Genomic DNA, 14,747 nt, shown 5'->3' with positions numbered 1-14,747 from the left:
GATTAGAGTCTCAGGTCGGTGCTTCCAACATCAGGTTGTTAAGGTCCAAGAATAGCAAGACGATGCACTCACACGGCGTATCTGCGTGTAGAAGGGTGCGCGTCACTCTGCTGCAACGTGATCGCTGCAGGACCAAAAACAGCAGAGAAGTTTAGTGTAACGGATGTGAAATGGCTAGCTAGTTAGCGGGTACGCGCTAGTAGCGTTTCAATCAGTTACGTCACTTGCTCTGAAACCTAGATGTAGTGTGCCCCTTGCTCTGCAAGGGCCGTGGCCTTTGTGGAGCGATGGGTAACGATGCGGGCGACCGTTGTTGATGTGTGCAGAGGGTCCCTGGTTCGCGCCCGTGTCGGGGCGAGGGGACGTACTAAAGTTATACTGTTACATTGATGCTGTTGACCCGGATCACTGGTTGCTGCGGAAAAGGAGGAGGTTGAAAGGGGGGTGAGTGTAACGGATGTGAAATGGCTAGCTAGTTAGCGGGTACGCGCTACTAGCGTTTCAATCAGTTACGTCACTTGCTCTGAAACCTAGATGTAGTGTGCCCCTTGCTCTGCAAGGGCCGCGGCCTTTGTGGAGCGATGGGTAACGATGCTTCGTGGGCGACTGTTGTTGATGTGTGCAGAGGGTCCCTGGTTCGCGCCCGGGTCGGGGCGAGGGGACGTACTAAAGTTATACTGTTACATTAGCATTGTTGTTGCAGAAGACGGACTGGTACATTGACTCTGGATCGGTACCCCTGTATATATAGCCCAGCTATTGTTATTTACTGCTGCTCTTTAATTATTTGTTTTTCTTATCTCTTACTTTAAAAAATATATATATGTTCTTAAAACTGCATTGTTGGTTATGGGCTTGTAAATAAGCATTTCATTGTAATGTCTACACCTGTTGTATTCGGCGCATGTGACAAATACATTTTGTTTGATTTGATTTGACTTTCGTTTACAGTCGTCATCGTTCGTATTACCGCTCGGACACACCCAATGGTTTCAAGCCAAGTCCCGTTATGAGGAATGGGAAAGTGAAACCAGACGTCTCGATAGACTGATAGAGGATGATAAGAGACAGTCCGGCTGTCGCAGATACACCTCCCCCGATTTCACTCACCGACTTTCGTTTACAGTCATCTTCGTTCGTATTACCGCTCGGACACACCCAATGGTTTCAAGCCAAGTCCCGTTATGAGGAATGGGAAAGTGAAACCAGACGTCTCGATAGACTGATAGAGGGACAGATACCAGACAGTTCGTGAACAGAGATGCAGTTATAATTCAAGGCGAGTTATTTTTCTAATACCACAAATTGAGAATATAAAATGGCTGGGTGCAACACAGACTGCGTTGAGAAGCCTATGGCAAGGGGATTTGAAATACTTGGGCGTTTTGTTGGTAGACACCCCTGGTGTTTTATTATTCTTCCAATGTTGATTTCTGCGTGTCTTGGCGGAGGATTTTACTTCCTTGCGGACAGAGAAGCAAACGGCATTGAAGAGATGTTTACACCTATGAATGGACCGGCGAAAGACGAACGACGAGTAGTTAAAGAATACTTTCCACAGAATGATAACGAATTCTCTCGTTTGCGGCTCTATACTGAAGGGACCTTTGCATCTCTCATAATTGTTACGCCTACAGCAAATATCCTCACAATTCCTGCTTTTACTAAAATTGTTGATATTGACAGGGAAGTGAAAGCCATTGAAGTAGGAACATTTAATTTCTCAAATCTTTGTGTTAAGAAAGGTGATGTGTGCGTGTCAAATTCAATCTTTGATATTGTAAAAACTCCCAATGTTACCACAACAACTATTGATTACCCGTATCATGACAACATTTTCATCGCATCTGAAATTGGTGGTGTGAAACTGAAAACTGGGTCAACTGAAATTGAAAGCGCAAAGGCAATTCGACTTTTTTACTTCTTAAAAGAAGACAACCAGACTGTAACTACGATGTGGCTGCAGAAGTTTATAGAGACTGCGTCGATGATGCAACAAGAAGGCGTGAGTACATCCTTTTAGAGATGAAACATTTTTGTCAACTTGTATAGGATGGGTGTCTTCTCACCATGTTTAGGCCTACAGCCTAATTGATCAAACTGCACATTTAAGCTCCATTAAAAAAAACATGTAACGTCATGATAATTTGATTATTCAAACATCTTGAGTTGTTTTACTAATGTTACCTGAATATGGTCTTGTATCTATATTCTTATTTGTCTTTGCAGATGAACATATCTTACTTTACATCAATATCAAGAGAAGAAGAGTTTGAGAAGAGCTCTGACTCCATCATTCCCCTCTTCTCATTGACCTATGCCCTGGCCATCACTTTTTCAATCACATCTTGTATAAGGTATCTTTTATGATTTCAATAAATATAGGACAATGAACATAGGACAGCTCGATAGAAAATCGTAATGACAGTGTTGACTGTAAAAAGAGCTAGATTCAGGGCTAAATTCAAATCAAATCCACATTGTGACCCACAATAGTTTTTAAAAGACATGTCAGAAAGGACTATAACAAACAAACAAACAATTTTATGATAAACTCATTCTCAGCATTTACATTTGAGTCATTTAGCAGACGCTCTTATCCAGAGCCATTTACAGGAGCAATTAGGGTTAAGTGCCTTGCTCCAGGGCACATTGACAGATGTTTCACCTAGTCATCTCTGGGATTTACCTACGAGTGAGGTGTGATCTTGTATTTGTCTCCACATTGTGACTACATTACTGTTTTCAAGGCATATCAGAGAGCACTACTTAGCAGCGTTTACCCACGCTGGGACTAATGTTGTGTTTTTCTAGGTTGGACTGTGTTAGGAACAAGGTGTGGGTGGCGACCTTTGGTGTCCTCTCAGCTGGTATGGCAGTGTTGTCCAGTTTTGGGTTGTTGCTGTACTGTGGGATGCCCTTCTCTATGACTGTGGCAACAGCTCCATTCCTGATTCTGGGTAAGCTTACAAACTCTCATTATGATACAATAAACCAAATCAAATTAAAGTTTATTTGTCACGTGCGCCGAATACAACAGTGCGCCGAATACAACCTTACAGTGAAATGCTTACTTACAGGCTCAAACCAACAATGCAAAAAATTTATTAGGTGAACAGTAGGTAAGTAAAGAAATAAAAACAACAGTAAAAAGACAGTGAAAAATAACAGTAGCGAGGCTATATACAGTAGAGAGGCTATATACAGTAGAGAGGCTATATACAGTAGAGAGGCTATATACAGTAGCGAGGCTATATACAGTAGCGATGCTATATACAGTAGAGAGGCTATATACAGCAGAGAGGCTATATACAGTAGCAAGGCTATATACAGTAGAGAGGCTATATACAGTAGTGAGGCTATATACAGTAGAGAGGCTATATACAGTAGCGAGGCTATATACAGTAGCGAGGCTATATACAGTAGAGAGGCTATATACAGTAGAGAGGCTATATACAGTAGCGAGGCTATATACAGTAGCGAGGCTATATACAGTAGCAAGGCTTAGGAGGGGTTGGGGGGGGGGGGGGGGGGGGGGGGCACACGTTGCAAATAGTCCGGGTAGCCATTTGATTACCTGTTCAGGAGTCTTATGGCTTGGGGGTAAAAACTGTTGAGAAGCCTTTTTGTCCAAGACTTGGCACTCCGGTACCGCTTGTCATGCGGTAGTAGAGAGAACGGTCTATGACTGGGGTGGCTGATTTGACAATTTATAAGGCCTTCCTCTGGCACCGCCTGGTGTAGAGGTCCTGGATGGCAGGAAGCTTAGCCCCAGTGATGTACTGGGCCATACGCACTACCCTCTGTAGTGCCTTGCGGTCAGAGGCCGAGCAATTGCCGTACCAGGCAGTGATGCAACCAGTCAGGATGCTCTCGATGTTGCAGCTGTAGAAACTTTTGAGGATCTGAGGACCCATGTCAAATCTTTTTAGTTTCCTGAGGGGGAATAGGCTTTGTTGTGCCCTCTTCACGACTGTCTTGGTGTGTTTGGACCATTCTAGTTTGTTGGTGATGTGGACACCAAGGAACTTGAAGCTCTCAACCTGCTCCACTACAGCCCCGTCGATGAGAATGGGGGCGTGCTCGGTCCTCCTTTTCCTGTAGTCCACAATCATCTCCTTAGTCTTGGTTACGTTGAGGGATAGGTTGTTATTCTGGCACCACCCGGCCAGGTCTCTGACCTCCTCGCTATAGGCTGACTCGTCGTTGTCGGTGATCAGGCCTACCACTGTTGTGTTGTCTGAAAACTTACTGATGGTGTTGGAGTCATGCCTGGCTATGCAGCCGTGGGTGAACAGGGAGTACAGAAGGGGACTGAGCACGCACCCCTGAGGGGCTCCAGTGTTGAGGATCAGCGTGGCAGATGTGTTGCTACCTACCCTCACCACCTGGGGGCGGCCCGTCAGGAAGTCCAGGATCCAGTTGCAGAGGGAGGTGTTTAGTCCCAGGAAGTTTAGCTTAGTGATGAGCTTTGAGGGTGCTATGGTGTTGAACGCTGAGTTGTAGTCAATGAATAGCATTCTCACGTAGATGTTCCTTTTGTCCAGGTTGGAAAGGGCAGTGTGGAGTGCAATAGAGATTGCATCATCTGTGGATCTGTTTGGGTGGTATGCAAATTGGAGTGGGTCTAGGGTTTCTGGGATGATGGTGTTGATGTGCGCCATGACCAGCCTTTCAAAGCACTTCATGGCTATGGACGTGAGTGCTACGGATCTGTAGTCATTTAGGCAGGTTGCCTTCGTGTTCTTGGGCACAGGGACTATGGTGGTCTGCTTGAAACATGTTGGTATTACAGACTCAATCAGGGACATGTTGAAAATGTCAGTGAAGACACCTGCCAGTTGGTCAGCACATGCCCGGAGCACACGTCCTGGTAATCCGTCTGGCCCCGCAGCCTTGTGAATGTTCACCTGTTTAAAGGTCTTACTCACTTCGGCTATGGAGAGCATAATCACAGTCTTCCGGAACAGCTGGTGCTCTCATACATGTTTCAGTGTTATTTGCCTCGAAGAGAGCATAGAAGTTATTTAGCTTGTCTGGTAGTCTCGTGTCACTGGACAGCTCGCGGCTGTGCTTCCCAAATGCAACTGACATCCTGTTTAGACCTGATATGAAATGTACTCGGATCGTGATCTTAACAGATGTGATCACAGGAATGAACACGGGTAGAAACAAGATCTGACATTTTGTAAAACGGTGCCCTTTTTTCTCCACAGGAATTGGTGTTGACGACATGTTCATCATGATTTCTTGCTGGCAGCAGACTCAAGTTCATGGCGACGTAGAGGATCGTATGGCGGCTACATACAAAGAGGCAGCTGTTTCTATCACCATCACAACACTAACTGATGCCCTGGCTTTCTATATTGGTCTGTTAACTCCCTTTGGTTCTGTACAGTCCTTTTGTATGTATACTGGCACAGCTGTGCTCTTCTGCTACTTGTACAACATCACCTTCTTTGGTGCATTTCTGGCACTGAATGGAAGACGTGAAAAGAGCAACAGACATTGGCTGACCTGCATGAAGGTTCCAGAACCAGAGGAGAATTCTGAAAAGTACAATATCTGCTGTGTAGGGGGAGCTTATGATCATGGAACGGGAAAAGAGGAACCAATGCCAATTAACAACTTCTTTAAGACGTACTATGGTCCATTTCTAACAAATAATTGGACCAAGGGGTTTGTGATCCTGCTCTATGCTGGATATTTGGGCTCAAGCATCTATGGTTGCTTCCAAATCAAAGAGGGCATAGACCTTAAAAACCTAGCAGCTGATAGCTCATATGTGGGTAGCTATTATGATAATGAGGATGAATTATTTTCAGAGTATGGTCCAAATGTTATGGTTGTTGTGACAGACAGTGAGTTTCAATATTGGAATGAAAGTGCTCGGAATAGTCTTGATGTTTGTCTCAAAAGTTTTGAAGATCTGAAACTGGATGGTCGATCATTGATTGCTAAAGATATGACCTTATCTTGGCTTCATATATATGTGAACTCAAGGGCAGTTACAAATCCAAATGACCAAACTGTTTTCATGAATAGTTTACCTGCATTTTTACAACCATCAGGTTTCACACAAGATGTGAATTTTACAGACAACACAATATATGCCTCACGTATGTTCATTCAGACAGTCAATGTCAGTACAGCTGTTGATGAAAAGAACATGTTGAATGAGCTTCGAGAGACAGCTAATGATTGTCCAGTAAAGTTGGTTGTTTACCACCCTGCTTTCATATACTTTGACCAATATGCAGTCGTTGTTAGTAACACCATCCAAAACATTGTAGTTGCCACTCTTGCCATGCTGGTGATCTCCCTCCTGTTGATTCCCAACCCAATATGTTCTCTGTGGGTGACCTTTGCCATTGCCTCTGTCATAGTGGGTGTTGCTGGTTTCATGGCATTTTGGCATGTCAATCTAGACTCTGTATCCATGATCAATCTTATCATCTGCATCGGTTTCTCAGTGGACTTTTCCGCTCACATTTCCTATGCCTTTGTCTCTAGCAATAAGAGAACTGCTAATGAGAAGGCCATAGATGCTGTCTATCACTTGGGGTATCCTATCATACAAGGAGCTGTGTCTACTATCTTAGGAGTGGTGGCCCTGTGTGCAGCTGAGAGCTACATCTTCAGGACCTTCTTTAAGATCATGTTCTTGGTCATTTCGTTCGGGGTACTTCATGGCATCGTTTTCATCCCTGTGTTTTTGACCTTCTTTGGAATCTGTGGAGACAAAGTTGGTAATAAAGAAGATGTGAAAGGTAGACCTATCACCTTGTCTCAAATAGGTCACATGTTGGTCACTCAAACCAGGTGACTCCAACATGAAGAGTAATATATGTTCAATCTGTTCATGACATAGTCCCAAGATTATAAATAAGTTAACAAGTCAGTTCATTAAAACAACATTCATACATTTTAATTTTTTAATATGTATTCGTGAGGAATCTGTTGCTTTCATTTATTTCATTTTAGAAATTGTTTGTAATGTAAATACTATCTCGATTGTTATTACAATGTGAATATATTTACCTTTTTTAAAAAGTTGTAATTTATTTAAAAAGCTAATGATAGTATCACTGCTCTTTAATAAGCTTTTACGTTTACGTATCGGTCTCAAGGACTTTCTACAGAAGCTCAGACGAAGGCCTTGAGGCCGACACGTAAAGCTTATTAAAGAGAAGTGATACTACCAAGAGCAGTGTGTGTGAGGTTTCTTTTTTACTCATCTTATTCAACTGTTACCATGCACCTGCAACTTAGATAGCTCAGATGTGCCTTTTTTGAATTTTGATTTAAAAAGCTAATACAATTATTTCATTTTCTATATTTCTTCAAAGAGCAGATAATCACTATAGATGTGATAGTTAGTAACAGTGCAGAGTTTCTATATTAAACTTATGTCACCTCTTTATCTGTTCTCCTAGTTCTAGAGATTCACACTCTTCATACACATTGTAAATGAACCTGTGTGTCAGTGTTCATCACCACCACAATGTATCATGGCACGGCAATAATGACTATGCTTCCTGCTGCCTACTTCTGTTTCTAAGGAAACCAGAGAAGTCTGTATGTATATAAAAAAAGTAAATAACTGAACTATTATAAGGAAACCAGAGAAGTCTGTGTCACGCCCTGACCTTAGAGATCCTTATTATTCTCTATGTTTGGTTAGGTCAGGGTGTGACTCGGGTGGGAAATTCTATGTTTTCTGTTTTTTTGTTTGTGGCCGAGTGTGGTTCCCAATCAGAGGCAGCTGTCTATCGTTGTCTCTGATTGGGGATCATACTTAGGCAGCCCTTTTTCCCACCATTAGGTTGTGGGATCTTGTTTTCTGTTTCGTTACTGTTGCCTGACAGAACTGTGCGTTTTTTGATTTTGTTATTTTGCTTGAGTGTTTTTTGAACTAAAAATCATGAACACTTTCCACACTGCGCCTTGGTCTACTCTTTCTACCACCAACGAGAGCCGTTACAGTCTGTATGTATATAATAAGGAGACTGGATAGGTAAACATGCACTCTTAAAAATAAAAGGTTCCTGGAGTATCTTTTAGAGGTTCTTTAAATTGAAACTGTGGGGGAACCCCTATAAGTTCTTCAAAGAACTCATTTTAATGGATCCTCAAAGAACCTTTTGGGGTTCATTTTTGAACGCCCCCCCCCCCCCCCCCCCCCCGTTATTATTTATTATTAATACTAATATTATGCATAACAATAACAACACAATATTTTAGTTCTCAGTGTTTATTATGATTTTAGTGGCAAAGCAGAATAAAACCAATCGAAATATGAGGTAAACTCCCCGCAAAGCCCCAAGTCCAATGGGTATATCCTCTGGTGATGTTAATGTGTTGATGTTCTCCATATCCATGGTGATCGAACAGGTTTCATCAGAGGTGTAGGGAGGGTGAAGTCGGTGAATCCCAAAAACTTGTAATTGTACAGATGATTAACAAAATATGCACACGACAGTATTCATACCTAGGTTTTTGTGGTAAATGTGAATGTAAAAAAAACCTGTTTTGATAATGGTTTTCATACACACACATTGTCCATAATGTGAAGGCCTATGGGATATTCATTGAACAGGTAAGGGAGGATGATGGTATATGTGATCTGCATAACATACCAACTGGCATACCTTTGTATGCCTCCTTGTCTGTATACCTACAGGAACAAAAGTGAGCAGTTGTCATCTGCACCCAATAGAGCTAGCCTTCAACATATTCTTATAGCCTACATATTCTTACCTCTTTGTTGATTGATATCCATTGAATTGTGTCCATTTTCTGTTTTAGAAAGATGTACACATGTATCAGTTTAACTTTACGGCGTCCCCTCGCCCCGACCCGGGCGCGAACCAGGGACCCTCTGCACACATCAACAACTGACACCCACGAAGCATCGTTACCCATCGCTCCACAAAAGCCGTGGCCCTTGCAGAGCAAGGGGAACCACTACTTCAGGGTCTCAAAGCGAGTGACGTCACCGATTGAAATGCTATTAGCGCGTAGCACCGCTAACTAACTAGCCATTTCACATCCGTTACACACAAATATCAAAAGATAGATGGTATCATCATTAAACAATATCAATTTAGATCATACAAGGGACAACAAACCTTACCTTAAACTGAGGAGATCTTTACATTTTTCAGTTAAGTGCCTATACCTGCTGTCAAATTCAAGTGTTTCAGTTGGGCAGTTAGTTCCTGCAAGAACCCCCCCCCCAACAACTAAGGAGGTTCCTCGGTTCCTCTATTTTGTAAATAAAAATTACATTTTACAAAATGAACAAACTAACATTTGATTTTATATTACTTCTACATGGCACAAAATAAATGACAGAAACAATGAAAATATGACCTACATTTGTCAGATCAAGTTTTATTGGTCACATACACTTGGTTAGCAGATGTTAATGCGAGTGTAGTGAAATGCTTGTGCTTCTAGTTCCGACAGTGCAGTAATATCTAACAAGTAATCTAACAATTCCCCAACAACTACCTAATACACACAAATCTAAAGGAATGGAATATGTACATATAAATATATGGTTGAGCAATGACAGAGCAGCATAGGCAAGATGGTATAAAATACAGTATATACATATGAGATGAGTAATGCAAGATATTATTAAAGTGACTAGTGATCCATTTATTAAAGTGGCCAATGATTTTAAGTCTGTATGTAGGCAGCAGCCTCTCTGTGTTAGTGATGGCTGTTTAACAGTCTGATGGCCTTGAGACAGAAGCTGTTTTTCAGTCTCTCGGTCCCAGCTTTGATGCACCTCTACTGACCTCGCCTTCTGGATGATAGCGGGGTGAACAGGCAGTGGCTCGGGTGGTTGTTGTCCTTGATGATCTTTTTGGCCTTCCTGTGACATCTGTAGCTGTCCTGGAGGGCAGGTAGTTTGCTCCCGGTGATGCGTTGTGCAGACCTCACTACCCTCTGGAGAGCCCTGCGGTTGTGGGCGGTACAGTTACCGTACCAGGCGGTGATACAGCCCGACAGGATGCTCTCAATTGTGCATCTGTAAAAGTTTGTGAGGGTTTTAGGTCAAATTTCTTCAGCCTCCTGAGGTTGAAGAGGCGCTGTTGCGCCTTCTTCACCACACTGTGTGGATGGACCATTTCAGTTTGTCAGTGATGTGTACGCTGAGAATTGAATCTTATGTTTACTGCATGTGGACATTTTGTTCAATGATTTAGGGTTTGAAATACAATAATTCATCAATGATTTATATTTTGTAGATTCCTTTCCTCTTATGTTCTCTATTGCTTCTTTTATTGTTCCTCAAACAAAGGGGGAGGCTGATGTCATCATAGGGCACCATCAGACCAACACTTGTCTAAATGTTTTTACACTCAGTACAGGACATGTTCTGTTGTGAATAGACCATGAGCGCGTGACGCACAGCAGCGCTGTAGAGTGTCATGGAAACTCCCTCTCTCTGTGGGCAGGAAGTAGGAAGTGGTGTGTTTCTCAGAAATAGGTTTAGGGTTGAAGCGATAATACACATATCAGCACAAAACATCCTCCCTTGCTGATCTGGCCCTGGAAATAATGTGACATGTCAAAGAGTTTCTCATAATGAGCCTTGAGTCACCATCAAGGTTATTAAAGTAAGTGAAAACTGAAAGTAAACTGACAAAAATTGAATGGGGTTTTCAATGGGTTTTCCAAGCTTTTGTTTTTTTCCCCGAAACGACTAAATCGGCGGGTAAATGTGGCCAGGAGATGGCTTTGTTTCAAATAGACATAGCTTGTACAAACCCCAATCCCGCAATGTTATTTTAGGCGTATGTGACGCAACTCACTTGCCAGCCATGGTCCCACAAATGTTGCGTCCTATAGGCAATATCAAATGTGCAAAAATAATTTAAGAACATGGTTAAATTACCCGAGATTCTCACGTGGCCCTTGTACTGTATTACTGGGCTATATCAGCCAATAGTTTGAAGAGAGAAGAGTTGGAGACAATTGCACTTTCTCCTCAGCTATTTTTAATAGCTTACTTCTTGTGGGAAGATTCAGACACATTTTAAGACGGAGAGATATGAGTGATTAATATTTATGCATATTTCTAGGCAATGTAGTAAACTATATCCTAATCATATCCTAATCATTGGCCTATTTAGGAAGTACATTTCCTTGGAAAGATAACTGCACGGTGCTTCTCCGCCCATTCATAGGCTATGGCCTATTCTATTTAATTGAGACCACACGGCCATCTAATCTCGCAGGAATGGCTACTGAACTGGAGGCAGCAAGAATGACGAGAGAGACACCTGCTACGTTTTGAATAGGCCTATAGGATATAGCCTACCTTTTTTGGGGGGACGATTTGCAGGCAGAGACAAATAAATGGGCAATCAATATTTATTGCAAATGAAAAGGCGCAACTCTCCTAACCTTTAATGATGATTAAATTTTTTTGATTGCACTTCGACGCACGTTGGTTGAGCGTCCTCCACTTCTTTCCATTATCAGTATTTATTTACAGACACTGTAGTAAACTATAGTCTAATCATAAGTTAACTGCTACTTGTATTCTCCACCCATATAGACAGCCTTCTGTATTTCAATGAGACCACACATACTAATCGCACCTGGACTCTCATGCCCTAGTAGGAGATGTAGGCTACTAAAGTGAAAGCAGCGAATTCTTGGTGTGTGAATAATGAAAAAAAAAAAGTGCTTTTAATACTATAGTTAGGCCAGCGGTGACCCGTCATTCAGGGCAGGTCACCTGAATAGCTTTTGTCCGTTTTGCATGTTATTATCGTATTAATTCATGTCACATATCAGTTTGCGCTTAAAAAAAATGAAGGAGAGCCGCACGCTCTAGGAGATCAGATGCAAAAATATTTATGTCCAACGTTTCGACAGACAAGCTGTCTTCATCAGGGTATAATGACAAACATTGCGGGATGACTCATTTATATAGTGTCAAAAGACACACACAGGTGTCTGTAATCATTGGTTAATTCTCATATATTAAAATAGCATACAAAACATAAATGGATAGCGTACGATCATAGATAGAATTTGGCTACATAAGCCTACAAACATTTGCAATGGCAAAATCACAATAATCACAAGAATGGCTTCAGATCAAAGTCTACGTTGAGACCGAAGGGAGCGAGGGTCTTTAAGTTAAAGATCCAGGCAGCCTCTCGTTTTAACAATAAATTATCGAGGTCACCCCCTCTCCTAGGGAGGGTGACATGTTCCGTGCCAATATAATGTAGAGATGAAATCGAGTGGTTTTCTTCCAAAAAGTGGGCCGCAACTGGGTAAGTCGGGTTTAGGCACCGAATGGTGCTACGATGCTCCGAGATGCGTACTTTTAATTCACGCTTTGTTTTACCCACACAATTTTTTACCACAAGGACAAGTTATAAGATAACTGCTTTAGTGGAGGAGCATGTGATAACACCTTCGATTGGGATCTGTTTCCCTGTTTCCCAGTAGGGCCGCAAATAGACGTTGTGCAGGGATATCTTGGGGTGGTAAATCAGAGTGTACCAATTGATCTCTGACGTTTCTGCACCGCGAGAATACGACCAAGGGAAGGTCCAAAAACACATATTTGTGAACGATTCCCATAATTTGTTCAGAGCACTTTGTATAGCGGGTAGTTATGCAATAATTATTATTTTTGCGAGGCTGACCTTGAAAAAGGTCATGTCTCGTTTTGTTTTGAATTTTCTCAATGGCAGTATTAATCTGACAATTTTCGGACCCCCTCTCCTTGAATTTTCTTTGCGTCTCAGCCATATTTCTGTCGAAATCTGATTGTTTTTTTTAAAACAAATTATTTCGATTCAACGGAATTGGCTGTAGGGCAAACTGTTTTTCAAGGGAAGTGGGTGACAACTGCCAGCCCTCAACAAACTGTTACGATCAGTAGGTTTCCTGTAAAGATCAGTGTATAGAACATTATTTTCACACAAGATCAGAAGATCAAGAAAACTGATTTGACGTGTATCAGATTGCATAGTAAATCTCAGATGTTCAGAACAGGAGTTAAGAAAAGCATGGAACGCCTGGAGCTGTTGTGCATCACCCCTCCATAGAACAAAAATATCATCAATATACCGTTTCCACATAATAATGTTAGGCAAGAAAACATTTTTGAGAGGATTGAAAATAGACTGTTTCTCCATGTAACCCACATACACATTAGCATAGTTAGGAGCCATGGGGGATCCCATAGCAGTACCCTTCGTCTGAATAAAGAAATAATTTAGAAACATGAGGTAGTTATGTGTGAGTACTATTTCAGCCAATGTTATAATGCATGCACTGGAAGGTAGTTTATTAGGGTCAAGTTGCAGGAGAAAATGTTCCATAGCTTCAATACCGCCCTCGTGTGGAATATTTGTGTATAACGACTCAACATCAAAAGTAACTAACAAAGTATTCTCAGGGAGAGGATGAAGAGATTCAATAATAGAGATCATACTGCTGGTGTCCTTTACAAAGGAGGGGAGCTGTTCTGCAAGTGGTCTAATAAAAAAGTAAACAAAAGTCGATAGAGGGGCCGTTACTGCATCAATGCCCGCTACAATAGGGCGCCCTGGAGGTTTTGTAACATTCTTGTGTAATTTCGGCAAAGTATAAAAAGTGGCAATTTTAGGGTGTTGAATAGCCCAAAATGTCATGTTATTTTTTAGGTTATCTGACCAGAACTAAATACCCATCTAGGACAGTAAAGATCGTGTTCTGAAATTGGCCAGTGGGGTGACTTCTGAGTTTCTTGTAAAATATGTTGTCAAACAGTTGACACTCATTTACATAAACTGTCCTATCCATGAGTACTATCGACCCACCCTTATCAGCAGGGCGGGTAAGGACTGACGCATCGGATTGTAAATCAAGCAAAGCTTGTTTTTCATCCGTAGGTAAATTATGTAAAGATATGTACTCCTGTTTGTTCTTAACGAGATTAACAACATCTTTTTCAACAAGTCTGCAATATGTTTCAATAGAGTGATTGCGATTGGCTGGAAGTACAAAATAACGTTTGCTTCTAAAAGGAGTCGGTTTATGTGCAGGTGAGCAACCTACATGTTCAGTAGAAATACCACGATTAGGGAGCTAAAAAACCCTTAAACGGATGTTTCTAAAAAAAAATTAAACATGTCTACCTTAACATCAAAATCGTTGCACTGGGTTGTAGGCACAAAATATAACCCTTTATTAAGCAAGGAGATATTGTCAGGGCTCAATATCTTGCTTGATAAATTGAAGACACTCAATCCCGTGGGTTCTGGGACCGTGTGAACAGTCCCCTCTGCCTCCGGTAGTCGTTTCTTCTTACCCCGTCGGGTGCGGCATCTCGTTGGTGCGCGTGCCCGCGGCCACCTCCGCCCTTCCGTCGGCCCAGTCCCTCCGTTGGATAAAAAACTGTCACTGGAAGCGGAAGAGGCGCTGGTTGTAGAGCGTTGGTCAGACGAGGTGGATAGAAGTAAACGGGATCCCTCCTGCATCTGTCACGAGAGGAGGAGCAGGACCTCTTTTGTCATGGTTTCTCCAGAAGTGTCTTGTCTTTTTTGTCTTGGTTGTATTTTTTTATTTTAAGTTCCTTTGTTTCTGTAGACAACTTGTCCTGGAGCGCTTGGTTAGTTTTATCAGTTCATTGAATATGCCATCATCATTAACAGCTCCTTGCAGAGCTGTGCATTTCTCTTCAATCGTGTTATCCCATTTCAATAAAATCATATTTCAAC

General features: G+C 41.9%; 1 protein-coding gene across 2 annotated transcripts; it reads left to right on the top strand.

Moving 5' to 3' along the window:
• The first annotated feature begins 971 nt into the window (after positions 1–971).
• Positions 972–7,733, top strand: LOC120027759 (patched domain-containing protein 3-like). 2 transcript variants are annotated; one of them, XM_038972777.1, is made up of 4 exons: positions 972–2,005; positions 2,230–2,357; positions 2,815–2,960; positions 5,217–7,733. In XM_038972777.1, the coding sequence occupies exons 1-4, from the start codon at positions 1,319–1,321 to the stop codon at positions 6,824–6,826; spliced, it is 2,571 nt and encodes an 856-aa protein (XP_038828705.1). In that variant the 5' UTR covers positions 972–1,318; the 3' UTR covers positions 6,827–7,733. The 2 variants fall into 2 exon arrangements, with proteins under 2 accessions (XP_038828705.1, XP_038828706.1); XM_038972778.1 differs by lacking the exon at positions 972–2,005 and having other exon boundaries at positions 2,259–2,960.
• The last annotated feature ends 7,014 nt before the right edge of the window (positions 7,734–14,747 follow it).

The sequence above is a fragment of the Salvelinus namaycush genome, chromosome 33 (genome assembly GCF_016432855.1).
Source record: "Salvelinus namaycush isolate Seneca chromosome 33, SaNama_1.0, whole genome shotgun sequence".
In the NCBI taxonomy this organism is placed as follows: domain Eukaryota; kingdom Metazoa; phylum Chordata; class Actinopteri; order Salmoniformes; family Salmonidae; genus Salvelinus; species Salvelinus namaycush.
Note: the sequence above shows the minus strand (reverse complement) of the source record. Positions and strands in the feature narration are given on the sequence as shown.

Coding starts and splice junctions, on each gene's coding strand:
- LOC120027759 (XM_038972777.1), top strand. CDS start 1,319: ATGGCTGGGTGCAACACAGACTGCGTTGAGAAGCCTATGGCAAGGGGA. Junction 2,358..2,814: donor TCAATCACATCTTGTATAAG/GTATCTTTTATG, acceptor GTGTTTTTCTAG/GTTGGACTGTGTTAGGAACA. Junction 2,961..5,216: donor AGCTCCATTCCTGATTCTGG/GTAAGCTTACAA, acceptor TTTTCTCCACAG/GAATTGGTGTTGACGACATG.